At 31.8% G+C, this 17,532-nt stretch overlaps 2 protein-coding genes across 3 annotated transcripts in view; both read left to right on the top strand.

Moving 5' to 3' along the window:
* The window catches only part of LOC109349832 (rRNA methyltransferase 1, mitochondrial-like), a 2,562-nt gene extending 1,158 nt beyond the window's left edge, over nt 1-1,404 (top strand). Inside the window, 1 exon segment of the mRNA XM_019590833.1 lies at nt 585-1,404. Coding sequence (XP_019446378.1) covers nt 585-1,143 — 559 coding nt within the window. The 3' untranslated portion in view covers nt 1,144-1,404.
* On the top strand, nt 10,072-17,101 carry LOC109349830. Of its 2 annotated transcripts, XM_019590830.1 has the most exons (15): nt 10,072-10,346; nt 11,348-11,403; nt 11,481-11,655; nt 12,098-12,199; nt 12,452-12,523; nt 12,895-13,011; nt 13,125-13,202; nt 13,447-13,509; nt 13,590-13,686; nt 14,453-14,531; nt 14,607-14,818; nt 15,359-15,504; nt 16,223-16,345; nt 16,470-16,665; nt 16,802-17,101. In XM_019590830.1, exons 1-14 carry the CDS (start codon nt 10,260-10,262, stop codon nt 16,629-16,631), a joined length of 1,569 nt encoding a protein of 522 aa, XP_019446375.1. In that variant the 5' UTR covers nt 10,072-10,259; the 3' UTR covers nt 16,632-16,665; nt 16,802-17,101. The 2 variants fall into 2 exon arrangements, with proteins under 2 accessions (XP_019446375.1, XP_019446374.1); XM_019590829.1 differs by having other exon boundaries at nt 10,076-10,346; nt 16,470-17,099.

Below are 17,532 nucleotides of genomic sequence, written 5' to 3'. Positions count from 1 at the left end.
TGGAACAAATGGAGTCTTTGGCAATTGGATGTTAAATCTGCATTCTTAAATGGTCCTTTGGAGGAATTAGTCTATGTGTCTCAACCTCCAGGCTTCATCAGCAAAGGAAATGAGAATAAGGTGCTTAAACTAAACAAAGCACTCTATGGCTTAAGGCAAGCCCCAAGGGCATGGAACAAGAGAATTGATAGATTCTTATCTAGCTATGGCTTTCAGAAGTGTGAAGTAGAGTATGGAGTCTACATCAAATCACTAAACCAGAACTGTGATACCCTGTTCATATGTTTGTATGTGGATGATTTGTTGATCACAGGAAGCAATCAACAGGGAATTGATGAATTGAAAACAAGCCTCAAGAGTGAATTTGAAATGACTGATTTGGGAAGACTAGCCTACTTTCTTCTTGTTCTCTTTGTGCATTCTTCTTTGTTCTTCTGTTCCTTCTTCAGTGAGGGGTTGGAACCCTTGCTCAACTATCTCATCAACTTCTTGATACCCCATCAATGCCTTCATTTGTACTCTCCATTTGTTCCAATTCTTGCCATCAAGAATTGGTAGATTTGCTGGGAAGTTGCCACTGTTTTGGTAGCCCTGGATGAGGTTACCGATCCTCAGAATATGGGGGCAATAATTAGGTCTGCTTATTATTTCGGAGTTTCGGGCATAGTGTTATGTGTGAAGAATTCAGCCCGATTGAGTGGTGTTGTAAGCAAAGCAAGTGCAGGCTCACTTGAATTGATGGAACTTAGATACTGCAAGAATATGATGCAATTCTTAGTGTCTTCAGCTGAAAACGGTTGGCGAGTCCTTGGGGGCTCTGTCTCCTCCAAGGCTGTATCATTGGACGAGGTTGTGCCTGGTGCACCAACTATTCTTGTTTTGGGCAGTGAGGGCACTGGGTTAAGACCTCTGGTGGAGAGATCATGTACTCAGCTAGTTAGAATTCCTGGGAACACACCTTCTGATGTAAATACTAGTGAATTTAATGGTGAAAGTATTAGTTCGGATTGTGAGAGCTCTGGCAAGGAGTTCCTGTCGTTTTTGGCTGTGGAAAGCTTAAATGTTAGTGTTGCAGCTGGTGTGCTTATTCATCACTTAATTGGTACAAATTCGGCAGAGTCATTGCCAGAAGGGTATAGATAGACCGACGCAACTGAGTGACACTGTGGGGCCTCATTTTATTTAGTCTGCTCTTTCTTGGTGTCTCTTGATGAAGCCCTGTTTTATTTCTTTGAATACATGTAGGTTATCCTTTTCATTCGTTTGTTCATGTAATCATATTAAAACCATGTTATCATGTCGATCTGTCTAGAACCAGAAGACGCCAAATAGAATCTGACAATTATTCAAACCATTGAGAAATGTTCACTTCAATAGAAAATTAGACTTCTTTTGGTATCAATTTGAGACTGGCTTAGCTTATGTATTTATATTATGTTGTGTTTGAATTGTATTGTTTAAAGTGTCAAATGTGATTTTTTTCATTATAACTCAATTTATTGTTTATTGATTTCAAATCCTGCAAACAACCTCTCTACTTGTGGGGTTAAGTTTGCGTACATTATACAACTATACTCTCCCTAGACCCCATCGGTGTGAGCCTTGTGCACTGGGCTGCCATATATTTACTGTTGTCACTAAATATATGTGCTAAAGCTTATTTATTGTCCTAAATTTTGGCCATTGCTTTCGTAGAACATAAAACTAACGGCCTGCTTTTTTATCCTTCGTAAACTTTCATTGAAGTGAGTTCCTATGACAACATCAACTCATCAAGTGCAGTTTACTTGCATTTTTCTTGTTCAACTTTTGTTTGTCAAATAAACATCACTGCTCTTGTTTCTGTTTCAAGTTTAGAGTTCCGAAATAGACTTTTAACTTGCGTATATCTTGCTAGTTGCTGTTTTTCGTACTGTCTTCATATTTGTTCCAAAATGTACCTTTCTCACTCTTTACTTAATGCTGGAAAATGATGATTATAGATATAGTTACCCACTGTGTTAACCAGGAGTAGTTTGACATGTATAATAGAAGGGGGAACAGGGTCTAGATGGCAAAAGTGGCTTGGTCATTTGTATGAATAACCTGATAACTTTCCCATGATTAAGGAAAGGGATTATTCTGAATCATCTAAAGATGGTGCTAAACTTCAATTTAGGTTTATCACTCTTGTGTATTTATACAGCTCATAATTCGTTATTCATTAATCACACACTCCTAATAGGAATTGTACGATCAAAGCATTGTGACACATTTTCCTGTTTAGTGTTAAATTTATAAGCTAATTGTATATAAATTGATCCTTAATTTTCTGCATCATCTGAAGATGGTGGCAAACTTCGTCTTAAGTTTTTGTATTTCTAAAGCTAATAATTAATTGATTCATCACATACTTTCTTGCTCAAAATTGTATGGCAAGAAACACTTCTTCGTGTTCTCCTGTTTCAGGTTAAATTTGAGATATAAACAGTCGCAGTTCTTAATATTCTGGAAAGATATTTACATATAGGAATGATATTTGAAGCATTCCCAATCTTCACTCTTGACCCTTAAAGTTGTTTTCAAGCATCTTCTTCTGCTCTATAATGGATGAGCGAAAAGGATATGCCACACCAGGTCGGTTTAAACAGTATACATTAATCTTCTGCTCTGACAAGAATGAGGGGCCTGATTTTTGTTGCTCATGGATGTAGTAGTATTTGCATGGACCTAATTACCATTCCTTATGAATGTTTCTAGTTACAATAGTGTTGATAATGCTAGTCACCCCTCTCTGAACCATTAGAAAAATACAGAAGTTTATCAATTTCTGAACTGATATTTCAAGTTTTTCTTTGTATTGTTAACTTCCACAACTACATATTGGTAGGCATAAATTCTTAGAAGCTTTAAGGAGTTGTAATTTTATATTCCCTTACTGGGAGTGGGTTGTTGTTTGTGTCTGCAAGTATTTGCATGCTTACCAGAAATAAAAGGGGCCTAGTGGTACAAGAGTCTCATCTGGTGGAGATATAAATATTCTTACCCAGCAAACGGGTAGGTAATTTTGAAGATTTGAATCCATAACTTTCAACTCATAAGGCATTATATTATCGATGTGTTGCAGCTCGCCCTCTATCTCAATTGTTTTCTAGATATTGCTTCGAGAAAAATCTTTAGGATTTGTTTGCGAGTCGGGTTTTGAAGGGGAAAAAATGAAAATAGAAGGCTTCAGAGCTATCTCATGAGTGTATTTCATGACTGTGAAGCCTCCCCTCTCATTCATTCCCCTCCAAAATCAAACTCACAAATGGACCCTTAAGGGATACAGATGAGTGAATGAGACAAAGTAGTCAAGAACAATGATATTCCCTTTGCAATTGCCAATCATCATCAATCAATGATATGGACAAACCAGCAAAACAGCAGAGAAGTACCCTTACTAGATGCCCAATAAGGGAAGTACTTGTTTCTTTTCCATAAAGTGCATGCTTCCTGTTCTCTCCATAAATACCATTAGACCCTTGTATTATTGTCATAATTTGTAGTTACAATTGCTCAATGAAGGGATTATGGTAGTGAAGTGACATGTTCATAATTCTTTGACAACATATCACTTTTGATCTAAAACTTGGAAGTGAATGGCTCTTGTTACAATCCCACCATGAAGTAGTAGGAAAAAAGCATGAATAAAGATACTTATATTATACTATAAGAATTTATTATGATGTACTTACACAGAAGGATTTTGATGAATTTTCATTGTAAAATTTTATATACAATCAATCACCTATTGTTCATTTGTTTATGTACCCAATATGATAATATTAATGTGAATAATAGATGATGTGCTGACAAAAAGTGTTACAATCTGTCAAAGATTTTAACACTATCAACCAATTATATTTTGTAAAGTCTCACTTTTCGTACTATTTCATGTCCTATCAACTTTGATTGGTTGAACAACAATTATTTAAGTTAAAAAATATAATTATTAAATATTTTTTTAATCAACCATATCTTCTTGCACATAGACTAACACAAAATATTGGGACAACACACATGGTCCCAAGTTGTTAGTTTGATCAAAAAAGACTTTACAAAGATGATGCATCAGAATTAAAGTCTAACCTCATTCCCATGATGTTTTCTGGATCCATCTTCCTGTGGGCACCTTCAGTTTGGTACTATTATCTGTGGGGATGTGAGATGTGACTTGTTTGTTATTGATGCTGTTTATCATTTTTCAAAACTCATTCTTTTGTTCCTACCAAAATCAGCGAGGTTAATTGTTGCTGAGCTAGCATAAATAATCATTATTAAATAATATAATCAATAAGGTACTGGTATGTTGGAATATTTTACTATAAATTTAAATAAATTACGCCATTTGCTGGCATTTAACTGTAATAGGCCACATGATAAAGAGTGGTATTCCATTTCAACATCCAAAGCTGGCAGCAATACCATGTGAGTACAGTGTGGGCAGTTAACATGGATAGCAAACTGCATCTCCCTTAAGGGCAGTATATATGTGGAGAGTTGAACTCCTCTCCTGTAGAGATCATTACTAGAACATGTAACTGAGATTTTTTTAAACTTTATTTATTTATTTTTTATTTAAAAATAATATGAAATCGTGACCGTTGAAAAGATTTTTTTGTCACATGTCATCATCTTATTTAGCACTGGACTCTCCAAGAGAGCATCCTTTCCATATGTGGACTCATAAAAATGTATCATTTTACGTGTCACTGATTGTGATGGGTTGAAAAATATATTTAAGTTAAAAATTTAATAATTAAATAATTTTCTGATCAATCACAAAACAATGACATATGAAACATTTTTTAAACCAGAAGATGTCCACCCTCCCAAAATGGTCCACTCAAAATTAAATAATTAAAATTCTATTTTTTAGGCAATCAATATTTCCATATTGTTGAAAATTTTAGCTTTTCAAATAACTGGTATTTTTTAGAGGCTCTAAAAATTATAGAGTCTATTGCAAATGAGCTAAGACAAATTTTAACATAGATCTATTAGTTAAGTATATTGATTTCAAGTTTTCAACCATTCATTAAAAATCTGAACTTTTATTTTCACACTCTGAAAAAATATATTTTAAAGGAGATAAAATCTTTGTTAATCATCTTATGATTAGTTTCAATTAACCCCGTAATTTTCTCTGTCATCTCTTGAAGCTTTATTAAGGCCTTTACTTTTGTGGTGAGACAATATGAGAAGTCAAGTTAATTTTAATAGAGTAATTTTTTTAAAAGAAGTCGAATGAGATGTATTTTATGGGTTTGAAACTTTAAATACAGATGGTAATGGATACCCAAACTAACAAGTACTTGATACTATACATGTAATGACTCAAGTCTCAGTCATTGTTTTTTGAAGGCAAAAGTGATTGAGCCTAAAGATTTTTAAACTCATTGTAGAACCACTATGAGTAATGATGTATTTAGACACATAATACTTATACCGTGCAATATAATATCAATCACAACTATGATATTATATTATTAATTGATAATTGTAATATCATATATTAATTCATAAATGTGATATTATGTTGTTAATTCATAATACGACTGATTAAATAGTTTTTGCTAATTTTTCATTATAATGATAATGTTATGTAGTAATTATTTGTAATGTAATATTATGTTGATTAAACAATTATTATTTAAATCATTTTTTTATGTTTATTCCAATATAATGAATTGTGATTAATCTGCAATTTAAATTGTATTTAAAATATGTTTTGTATTTGTTTTTGTTAATTTTTCCTTTTTATTGTTTAAAGCAACATTGACATTGTATTTTTTTATTATACGAACATACCTACAATTTTGTTTTAATATTTTCTAAATTTCTAGATGCTCTAGAATATACCCAATAACCCGTAAGAATCAAATCCAGTAGGTATTTTATGTGGTTCTAATTCTATAAGAGTTAGACTCCTCTCCATTAATGGAGAGATAAGTAGTGAGAAAATACACTAAAAACTCAAAATACAATGACATTTATAACTTTTACTTTTTATTAGAATTATAATTTTGACCTTAAAAATATACTACAAATATAATTTGTCTCTCCATTAATGAAAAGGAGTCATACTCATTCTTAAAAACGAATGAACTAAGGAGCACTACCCCAACCAATTGACATTGTTCGAAGCTGAAAGCTGATATTTTATGAATCACAATTCTACTGTATGGGACAAACATCATTTCCAATCAAACAAACATCATTTTCAATACATCTCAGACCACTGCTTCATTTATCATGTAACATTAGACAAAACTGAAAAGCTATTTTTTGTTCTGGTCGATGTTTTATTGTTTGAATAATATTCTTCAATTTAGATTCATTATTGAGTCTTGAAAACAGAAGCAATGTTGGTGGACTCCCACATGCACATTCCTTAGAACCAAATTAGAGACTAAATTAAATCTTTTGCTTTCTTATTAAAAGTCCATGATCCACATGTTATTAATTGTCATCAGTTCTAAATACTACGTCATATTTGATTGATTAGTGTACGACACTGTAATACGTTGGACCTTTTCCAATGTCATTTGATCAAAATATATACCTAAGACGATATTATTCTAAGATTTTTTTAATTTTTAACAATAAGAGATAAGCATTATCACGCATATAAATCCTTTCATTTGTTCTCAATCAAAGGATTATGCCTTGAGTTATCTAATTAGATGATTAAGAAAATTTGTAACTATTATTACTAAACTTGATGAACATGTAATGTAGCATAGTACAAGCTAATAATAAAACGACATTCTCTAAAATTTAAAAACTTGATGAACATTTAATTTGTTTAATTTAATTCTCTAAAACGACATCCTACAATGTTAGTGCATGCATTTTTTTCTTTGAAGTTATTCACTTTTACTTAAAATTAGTTATGTATGTGTCGGCTATGAATTTTTTACATTGTTTATATATCATTAGGGGCAGAACTTCATAGGAACAGGTTGGGGCAACCCCCCACCCCCAAATTTTATATTTTATTTTATTTTTTACTTTTTTAATTTATTTTAACACATTTACTTTGTTTAATTTATTAAAACGAAAATGATATATTCTCTTACAATCTTCCTACATCATATGAATTATAGCAAGTAATATGGATCACAAAATATATTAATGATTGGTTTACATATGACACATGTCAATTTCTTGTAGTATAGGAAGATTTGTATAAAAATTTAATAGGAAAATAGAGCATTGTTGTTATTAAAATATTTATTTTATATACTAAGTGAGTGTTTAAATTAAAATCTAATTTATCAATTTTGACCAGCAAATAAGACGACAAACAATTTCATTATTATATTCACGCCATAGGATAGAGCCACACAACATTATAGGCTTGCAACAACATTATACCATATATTGAGAGTGCATTTTTTTATGTGCCTTTGTTACCAAAAAAATTGTTACATTATTCTCATCATCATTCATGAATTCGTGGAGTGTTTGTAAGTTATTTTCATTAATACTTTCTTTATGTAATATTCTTATTTTCTTAATTGATAATTTAATATTACACTATCATTACTCCATATTAGAATATAGTTATAAATATTGTTAATATATTCTGAATCTCACTTATAATAGATATTGATTTAATCATTAATCAAAATAAATTTATTGATGACAACATTATTGTGATTTATATTGAAAATGAAATAATTAAAAAATTTATCTATGATTCAATCATCATAGAGTTCAAGTATTTAAAAGAACGAAAAGTGACACTTTAAATGAATGTCTATTATTCTTTAACATCTTTAGTTGTTAAAATGTTATTTAGAATTAATATGTTACGTTGAAATTTTGAAACAATTATATATGTTTACTTATATTTAATTAATTTTAATTATAAATTGTAATTAAATATTATTGTCACATCTAAATTTTAGTTAAAGATCCGCCACTATATATCATTCATATATTAATTGTTATAGATGACTCTTGGTTAAAAGTAATATATATGAATAGTAGATGTTATATTAATTTTATAAATTTCTTTACATTTATACTATATATAAAACCAAAACATGGTGTAACCACCACCATGATATAATTTATATATTCTTATTTTGCCCTTCAATTTTTAATTTAAAAAATCCATATAATCCTATATAACAACCTCAAACATATTAATAGTAAGTTGAATATTCTAGTAAAGACAAAAAAAATATAATACAAAGTAAATACAATACAAAAAAGACATTTTAATGCTACAAAATGAAGTGTATAAAAATTAATTACTTAGTATTGTAAAATAAGAACGTAAGAACGTGACCAACAGACACTCGACAAACACGAAGTGTCTGCCGCACATTAGTATACATAAATATAAAACTCTTTTAATTAATTAATAATTACCATCCTCACAAAATTAACAATTTAACATGAAAAACATGGACGAAAAAGCAACACATGAAAAAGCCACATGGAATATAAATGAGATTCGCATTCACATAAAGCATCTTTTGGCTCCGAATAAGGTGACATCTTCCACGCTACCACTCTTCCCTTTCTCCACACATGAATAACCATCTATCTCAACGTGGCCCCTCTTTATCACTATTTTCATGCACATATTTATAAAGTTTATAGAAATATCTTTAGTTATGGTTAAAAGGAAGGAGAAAGTTCCTAAATTTCTCCATTTATTAGGAAATTAGTTTAAAAGGAGTCTTATACTCTTATATTTTGTAAGCTAAAATACTAGCATAATTTAGCATTTATCATTCTAAAAATATGAGACAAGTGACTTAAAATTTGTCAATAAGGACAGCTAAAATTTTCTCATAAAACATCTTCATTTTTAAGAAAAAACTGTAAATATAATATCAGTCAATCATCCATTATCAAATTTATATACATTGAGTAATTTACCATTCATTTTTATTATTTTTTGAAAAGTCAATAATAATTAAATATAAATGATTGATGTTATCTATATTATATATAAATGTAAAACATTGTGTAACTTCCACCATGGTGTAATTTCTATTTCCTATTTTTCCCTTCACATTATTTAATTTTTACAAAAAGACCAGATAATCATAAATAAACATCATCAACACATTATTTAATTATATCTTTCACATTAAATTGAACATTATCATAAATACATAAAATTATAACAAATACATTCTAATTCTAAAAATAAAATATGTAAAAATTGAATACGTAATACCATGTAATATTGACCGATGGTGAATAATTTTTTTTTTCTCTTTAAGAGATTTTAAAATTTAAGAGAAAGTATGGAAAGAGAACACAATGTGGATATTTACAACTTCAATATAATTCCACATACTTGTGGCTAGGATGCACATGAAATCACTCTACCGGTTCACATGGTTTGACCTGATCATGATCGGTTTGAATATGGTTGGGTTTTATTAGGTCGAGTTTAAAAATTAGATACAATCAATACTTATAGCTAAGTAAGGGACATGCATGCCCCGACTTGTGGTCACTTGTATTTGTATATGTCTATTCAATTTTGTACAAAATAATAACATCTTTTTGACCCAAAATGTCGTTGACTCTTTAATATTGTATCATATATACATATATGTAAACGATTAACAATATAATATATATATATATATATATATATTATTTAATATGTTAACATATTCATAATAATAAATAATATTGATTTTTTTATCTAAATTAGTAATACATAATATTTATTATGAGTCTAGGGTCAACTTTAAGTTAAAAAACTGATTCAATTGACATTTAAGGTCAAATTCATTTGAGGTCTATAATTGAGTTCGAATTCAAAAAATAATTCAACTAACATTTAGGTGTATGTAAGGACCAAATAATATTGTTTTATTATTTATTTTCAAACTAGTAAAGATAATAAAGTAACAATAAGGTAAGTTTGATTAAAATTAGGGGTTGTGTGTTGAAATTGAAAAGGGAAATCCAATCCAAAACTAAGCTTAGCCAATAAGCCAAGCTAGCCAAGAAGCCAAGTTGATGAGCGTAGCAATTGTTGCAAATATAAAATTAGGCGCTTTCTCATTCATAATCTCTCTCTCTCTTTCTTTCTTCCTCTCTTCGTCGTTTCTATTGTGTGTCTCTCTCTCTCTCTCTCTTTCTCTCCCTCTCTCTTAGTTCTTCATGACCATCTGAGAAAAACACAGTGAACAAAAACTAGAAACATTCGCACATTCAGAGAGAGAGAGAAGTTTCAGTTACACAGAGCCATTATGCTTTCGTTGCAATCTCTAGACTTGTTTCTCTTTTCTCTCAGCAGGTTCCTATGTACTCCATTTGCTATTTTCATTCAGATCCAGGTTTTTCACTTCTACCCTTTTCTCTTTAACATCCATCACTTTATTTTCTCTCATACCCATTAATAAAGTTTGTTTCTTTTTCTCAATTTTGTTTATTTATATCGGAATTGAGCTTATGTCCTTTGGTTTAACTGAAAATTCACTTTACTTGCTCTAGTTTGTTTAGCTACTTTTTTATTATAAAAAAATCAATTATTGTTCTTTTGTGCCTTGTTGGTGTTAGATTCTAATGGTACATTCATGAATGAAGTTTTGTTCAAATTGTTAGATATTTGCTTTCTTCATATTATTTGATGACTTAATAATTTTGGGAGATAAAATGTTAACTTGTTGATTTTCACTATCTCTATGTCAATTTAATTTTCATTGACCTTGAATTATGATTGATTTTGTTGCAGTAAAAAAAATGTATTTTTTACCAGCAAGTTCCATGTAGATAGTTTGGTTCCTTAAGCATCTGTCATGTGAGGTTTTCGATTTATGCCGTGTGTATGAAACTAACTTTGTTATGAGAGGCAAAACCAACTTCGGTGATCCCTATATAACCTTACATATCGGAATCTTAGTACATTTGTGATACGCTTAAGTATCGGAACTCAGGCTTAGTACATTAGTGATAGGCTTAAGTATCGATGATAGTCATATAGCTCTTGACTTTCGTTTTATCACTTGAAAGGTATAAATTGTTTATGTGAATTGCTTGAGTGGTTTGTATGCACTCAGCCTTTTCTATTTATAGTATATGAATCCCTTAATTTTAGGGACATGATTTAAATATATGATTTGATAATCATATATTCAATCTTAATCACATATAAAGTCTTCTAATTTTCTCGGTAATCTACTACTTATATAAAAAATCTCAACAGTATCTTTGCTCGATAATTATTTACATAAGTTTCCTTGAAATCTTGTGTTGTACTCTTCCCCATTTGTTGCTCTAGAGGGAATCTGTCATGTTACCATGTCATAAAAGACTGAACTCTATGTTTGTGCTGCAGGGATGTATAATTTGCTTAGTACTTGCATTGGGGTGGGCTCTTGCTGCTCGTGTCAGGTATTCTTTGACGTCTGAGTTAGGAAACACTTCTATTGTCACATCAATCAGAAACTTACAGCATTTTCCCCATACAGGAACAGAGAGATAAAACAAATGACCGATAGTATGAAGAATGGCAATAGCTTATCTTTCCTCTATCATGATATTAATGAATTTGAGCACTCCAATCAGGTCAACCTTCCTAGAGTAACAGTAATTATGCCGCTAAAAGGGTTTGGAGAGCACAATCTCCACAATTGGAGGACTCAGGTGAGAACTTATAGGATACATGCCACCAGAACCTGTACGAGGGTGCTATGCTATCTAGAATTACATTTTCTTAGGTTTTCCTGTGGCACTTCACTGTTTTATTTGTTCTATCATGAATATTGCATTATGGCTTGGAAGTTAAAATTTAACTGAATCTTATATTTATCTATATATTTCACATGCCTTGTCTTGCATTTTTCTAGAATTTTAATCTCAATTTGTTTGATTTCTTGCCCCTTGGCACTGTGAGTAATAAGTATACTAATTCATTTTTGCCCTACAATAAGTTAAAACGTGTATTAAATTGTAATGTTCAATATCTTTTTTGGCTAATATTTAGTGTCTATTTTGCTGGCAATTGCTGTTGCATTTTTTTTGTTTGGTCTAATCTTTTAATAAAAAGTTTTGGCTAATTATGATTCTATTTTCTTTTCGAATGCAGATAACATCTCTTTATGGTGGCCCTATAGAATTTATTTTTGTGGTAGAAGGTACAGAGGACCCTGCGTACCGTGCTGTATCATGCCTAATATCAGAATTTGAGGTATAAATAAGTCCACAGAATCTTGTTTTAACTTTTTTAACATTCATGTTTGTAATTATTTGTATGAAGGCTTGCAACCTTAAACTCATTTAATTTTTTCTCCTTGTTGCCATTCTGGAACCATCGAAACATCCATACAATGACCTGATTCTGTAGCTGTGTTGTTCATGCATGAATCTGTTGCAGGTTTCGGCTGTATCTGCTATTCTTCTCTGCATCTCACTAAATTGAATGTCTGTTGGATGTATGCAGGATTATGTTGATGCTAAGATCATTGTAGCTGGTTTGTCGACCACTTGTAGTCAAAAAATTCACAATCAATTGGTATGGAATTTGTTAAATATGTATTTTGGTTTCTCTTCTCTAATACAAAGTAACTAAGTAAGCCCATGTTCCATGCTGAATCGGAAACTTCAGTCTAGTATTTCTTACTTTTATTTGAAGTCAATTTTAATCTATGTTGAAAATTTGAAATTGGTGATAACCTTACTTGTTTTAGTGACTAGTTTTTTTTGGAAACATCTCCGATATATAACACATGGCAGGCAAATGAAAATACCCGTGTTTGGGACCTACTTAACTTATTGATATGGATCAGTAAATTTTGGGACATTTTCGTTCTTGTTGATTTTTTTAAGTTGTCCTTGCTAGATGCATTTGACCAACTATGCTAATATTACTTAGCGCCTGGGCAGGTTGGAGTGGAGAAAATGCATAAAGACAGCAAGTATGTACTGTTTTTGGATGATGATGTTAGGGTACATCCTGGATCAATTGGAGCACTCACTCGTGAGATGGAAAAGAGACCAGAGGTATAAACTAATTTTTTCATGTTATTCTATTTTTAAGATTTTAATTAGAACAATTATGGTGCCATCTGCCTAAATTATTTGATTATGGTCTTAACTGTTTCGATGCTCAACAGATATTTATTCAAACTGGATACCCTCTTGATCTGCCATCTGGAAGTCTAGGGAGTTATTGCATCTATGAATACCATATGGTACACAACTACGTCTGGCTTTCTATTTCCAATCTCTGCAGCACATGTTTGTATATGATTGCATGTTTTATTCTCCTTTTGCTTTGAAATTAAACCTACAGATGAAGCTTAGATAATCGAATTCCACATTTCCACTTCAGTCCCAGAACTCATTAGATAAATTTTCCTTTAGGCTTTTCATAATATACCATCATATTTAATTGTAATTCTTTAACTCATTTGTTCCGGATATTTTTTTTGACAGCCTTGTTCAATGGGCTTTGCCACTGGTGGAAAAACATTCTTTCTGTGGGGAGGGTGCATGATGGCAAGTAGCTTTTAAAATTTCTATTTTTGGTCAATGCTTTGAAGAAGAAAAAAAACTTACAGTCTTTAGTTTCTCCCCAGATGCATGCTGATGACTTCAGGCAAGATCGTTATGGTTTAGTCTCGGGACTTAAAAATGGTGGATATTCAGATGATATGACTCTTGCAGCCATAGCCGGTACATCTTTAGTCCTCTTATAATTTTTTTATGTAGCACTTGAATCTTCATATATAATTGTTTCATCAGCATTGCTCATCTGTGATACTTTTGCTTGGGTTACATTTTCTTCAGTAAACTAAGTGTTCAAGAGACTGGTCCACATTTTTCACGCTACCTTCTTTTGAGAAAGAAATGCAATAACCTTCCCGTAATTCAATTAGAATAGACCTCACTATATTGCTTTATACTTTTCTTCTTGTCTTGTTCCTGTTTATTATGCTGTTCATTGCTGTTGGAATGATAGGGGAAAGAGAGAATGCAAGTTTTTTAATAATAAGTTGTGATGTACTGATGTTTAATACAAACCACCAACACTCCCATTTATGATTATAGTAATTTAGGTCTAGTAGTAGTGTACTGAGATTGTTGCATGCCTAGCCCAATAAGATCTCTAACACGGTAAGACTCGGATGGGACCCAAAAGTGTACATACGGCAAGACAGAAAAGCTGTCAGAAATGATAGATGAGCGGGTGATCAAAGATTTTATCAGGATAATAGCTTAAATAAGGGAACTGAGCATTACTTCAGTTATAAAAGGAAAATCCCTTTGTTGAAGGGGAAACCCTTGGAGACACTCTTCTTTTCTCTTCAGATTCAATCAATCACAGAATATTTAGTCCTTTTCCTTCTCTTTTATATAAACTTCTTAATTTCTCTTTCCTTGGTTCATAAGACTCCTAAAACAATAACCTAATATTCTAACAAATTACTATCTCTGACAGGGGCTCATAAAAGGCTCATTAGTTCTCCTCCAGTTGCTGTCTTCCCTCATCCCCTTGCAAGTGATCTTAATTTCGGAAGGTTTGTGTATGGATATTTCTCTGAAATTGAAGTTTCTTTGCATATTCAGTGTTTGATTATTTTAAAATTGTGCAGATACTGGAATTACTTGAGGAAACAAACATTCGTGTTGGAGTCGTACATAACGAACGTTAACTGGTTGATGAACCGTGCATTGTTTGCATTCCACACTTGGGCGTCATGGGGATTTGTAACACCATATTTTATGGCACTGATTCATGTTGCAGCAGCATTAAGATTTTATAATATGCCGTACTCATTTGAAGAAATGCCCTACACTTCTGGTGGTGAGCACACTACTTTTCCTTTTTAGGTAGGTTGTTAGTGTTGATTCATGGGTAAACAAATTGGCTGGATTCCGATGCTGAATGGGGATTATTGATCAACTTGTTTGCAGTGTTAGGAGCTCTTTATTCAAGATGATTGATTCTCTTTGGCTTTACATCCAAATTATAATTGTTGATCTTCAATGGAGAATAATACTTGTCTGGATTATTGTTAATTTATTTTTGTTTTAGGTAGTAATAACTATACTTATATAAGCACTTTGTAAGAAGTTTATTAATGTTATTATTTCGTTGCCGTCTTACTCTTGTGGGTATTAAAATAAAACAGAGGAATCAGGTATACTTACTGACTGTGATCTTATTGTGTGGATAATTTGTTCCATCAAATAATGCAATGATATGGCATATGTAATTTAAATCCAGCAATAGCTTTCTCTTACCCATTATTATGAGATTCATTTACACGACTGACATTCTTAGATGAACTTTTGCATCCTTTACATTCTCAGTTCTACCTTTTTGATATATGCCTTTTCCCAGGGTTAGTGCTCGTGAATGTCCTAGCCGTATGCACTCTTGTCGAGCTTCTTTCAATGTGGAACTTGACAAGGATAGAAGTTCAACTGTGCAACATGTTGTCTCCAGAGGCACCACAACTTTCTCTTGCTTCCTATAACTGGTGTCTTGTAAGCATTTCTCCTTGCTTTCTGTGACTAGATTTGAGTAAACATTTATCCTATCGTACCTTGAAACAACCTCTTTGCTTGCGGGGTAAGAGTGCATGCATCTGCTATCCCCAAATCCCACTAAGTGGGAGCCTCGTGCATTGAACCTCAATTTTTTATTTATTTATCCTACTGTAGAAGAGGGTGAGCTTTGTGTAATGGTAAGTTGTTACTTAGTGACCATGAGATCATGAGTTCAAATCTCTGCATATATCTACCCTCCTCAGACCCCACTAAGTGGGAGTTTCGTGCACTGAGCCACCTTTTTTTACTGTAGTATTGATTCCTTAGTAATTCTTTATCAGCCTTGTATACCAATTATGTGAAGGTAACAATAATAACTCCAGGTTAACACTGATGTAGTGCTTTTAAAAAAATCCAAAGCCAAAATATTGATTAAAAAAACTTAATTTGAAATGGAACCAAAATGGACAGAAAAAAGACAAGTGTGAAGAGTTGACTTAGGTAAGTGCATGGGGATATCTGCTGGCACAACCAGGATTAACATAAACACATTGAACTGAAAGATCAAGTATAAAATAGAGAACGTAATGCAAGGACTTGTGTGAATATATGTTGGAAAATTTATGTAGACATGGATATAAATGTAATATTATTCCAAGGAATGTGAAATGTTATTACTAGCTGGTAAAATAAGAATGTGATTTCTTTCGAGCAGGTATTTGTTGCAATGCTGGTGGATAACTTTTTATACCCTATATCTGCGGTTCGATCTCATTTTTCGCAATGTATCGACTGGTCTGGTATTCAATACCATTTGAAAGACGGAAAAGTTAGCAAGGTAAGTTGGTCAAGGCTTTATATCTTCTTTGATTCCCTTATTGCAGCAGATGCAGAATTTTATGTTCTGTATAGACAATATGAACTTCTGAACTAAAATGTGTTTGTTTGTATATATTATCCAGATTGAAAGAACTAAGAGAAGCAATGATATGGGTCCAGTTTTCACAGACTTGGGAGGAAAACATTTATACGGCAAGAAAGGGTTGCCTACAAGAGGTTCATTCCTCAGTTCTTTGGTAAAAAGCTTTGCACAATGGCATCAACCTAAGAAATTTGATAACTAGGAAAAGGGCTTGATTCAGCCATCAAATTATGTCTTATTGCCTCACTTGGGAAGCATGAGTATTGTTAGATTAATTGGCCTAATTGTTTGGTACATTCATGATTAGTAACTAGGAAAATTTGTTAATTAGAAAGGGCTTGATTCAGCCATCAAATTCTGTTTCTTCTCTATCTTATTGCTTCACTTGGAAAGCATGGGTATTGGTATATCAATTGGTCTTGTTTATTGTTTGGTGCATGCATGCATGATTTGATTGGTTTTAGTGTGGTAGGAAGCTTAGTTGCATTTTTTTCTATTACTCATTCAATCCATATATTTTTCAGTTAAAGCTTTCCCCTCGGGGTAGATTTTGTAATTTTAACAGTTCAGTGATGTAATTTGTGTATACTGTGTAGTCAAGAATTGGAAAAAGAATTTCATGCAGTGATTCACATTCATTTTTAATTTCAAACAAAGGATCATTATTTCATATTCCCTTCTTTACCTAACTTTTATAAATCTAAAGTTCCTATTCATACAAGTTTTATCATTTTACGAATTATTATAAGAAAACTTTTAACAAGTCAAAACAAAAGTGTATTGATGTCAAGATCTTGAGGATTTCGGTATATATATATATATATATATAAAAGTGTTTGATAAAATTAATTAACTAGTTGATAAGTGTAAATGGTAAAAAGGCTAGAAGCAACTTTTTGAAAAAAGCTCCAAAATCAAACAAGGCTATTGAGAACAAGTATTCTTAAAAACCTTACTCATACCCAAACATTCTTTAGATAGCTTGTTCTAAAGACTATTTATTTTCAGATTATCCAAATTACTTTTCACTTTGGAATAAGTTACTCCACAAATGTGAAATTGAATATCATGGGTGTCAATATAATTACGTTTGTTAAAGGTAC

This window comes from Lupinus angustifolius, chromosome LG06 (genome assembly GCF_001865875.1).
Source record: "Lupinus angustifolius cultivar Tanjil chromosome LG06, LupAngTanjil_v1.0, whole genome shotgun sequence".
NCBI lineage: Eukaryota > Viridiplantae > Streptophyta > Magnoliopsida > Fabales > Fabaceae > Lupinus > Lupinus angustifolius.
The sequence above is the reverse complement of the archived record's forward strand: the minus strand, read 5'-3'. Positions and strand labels throughout refer to the sequence as shown.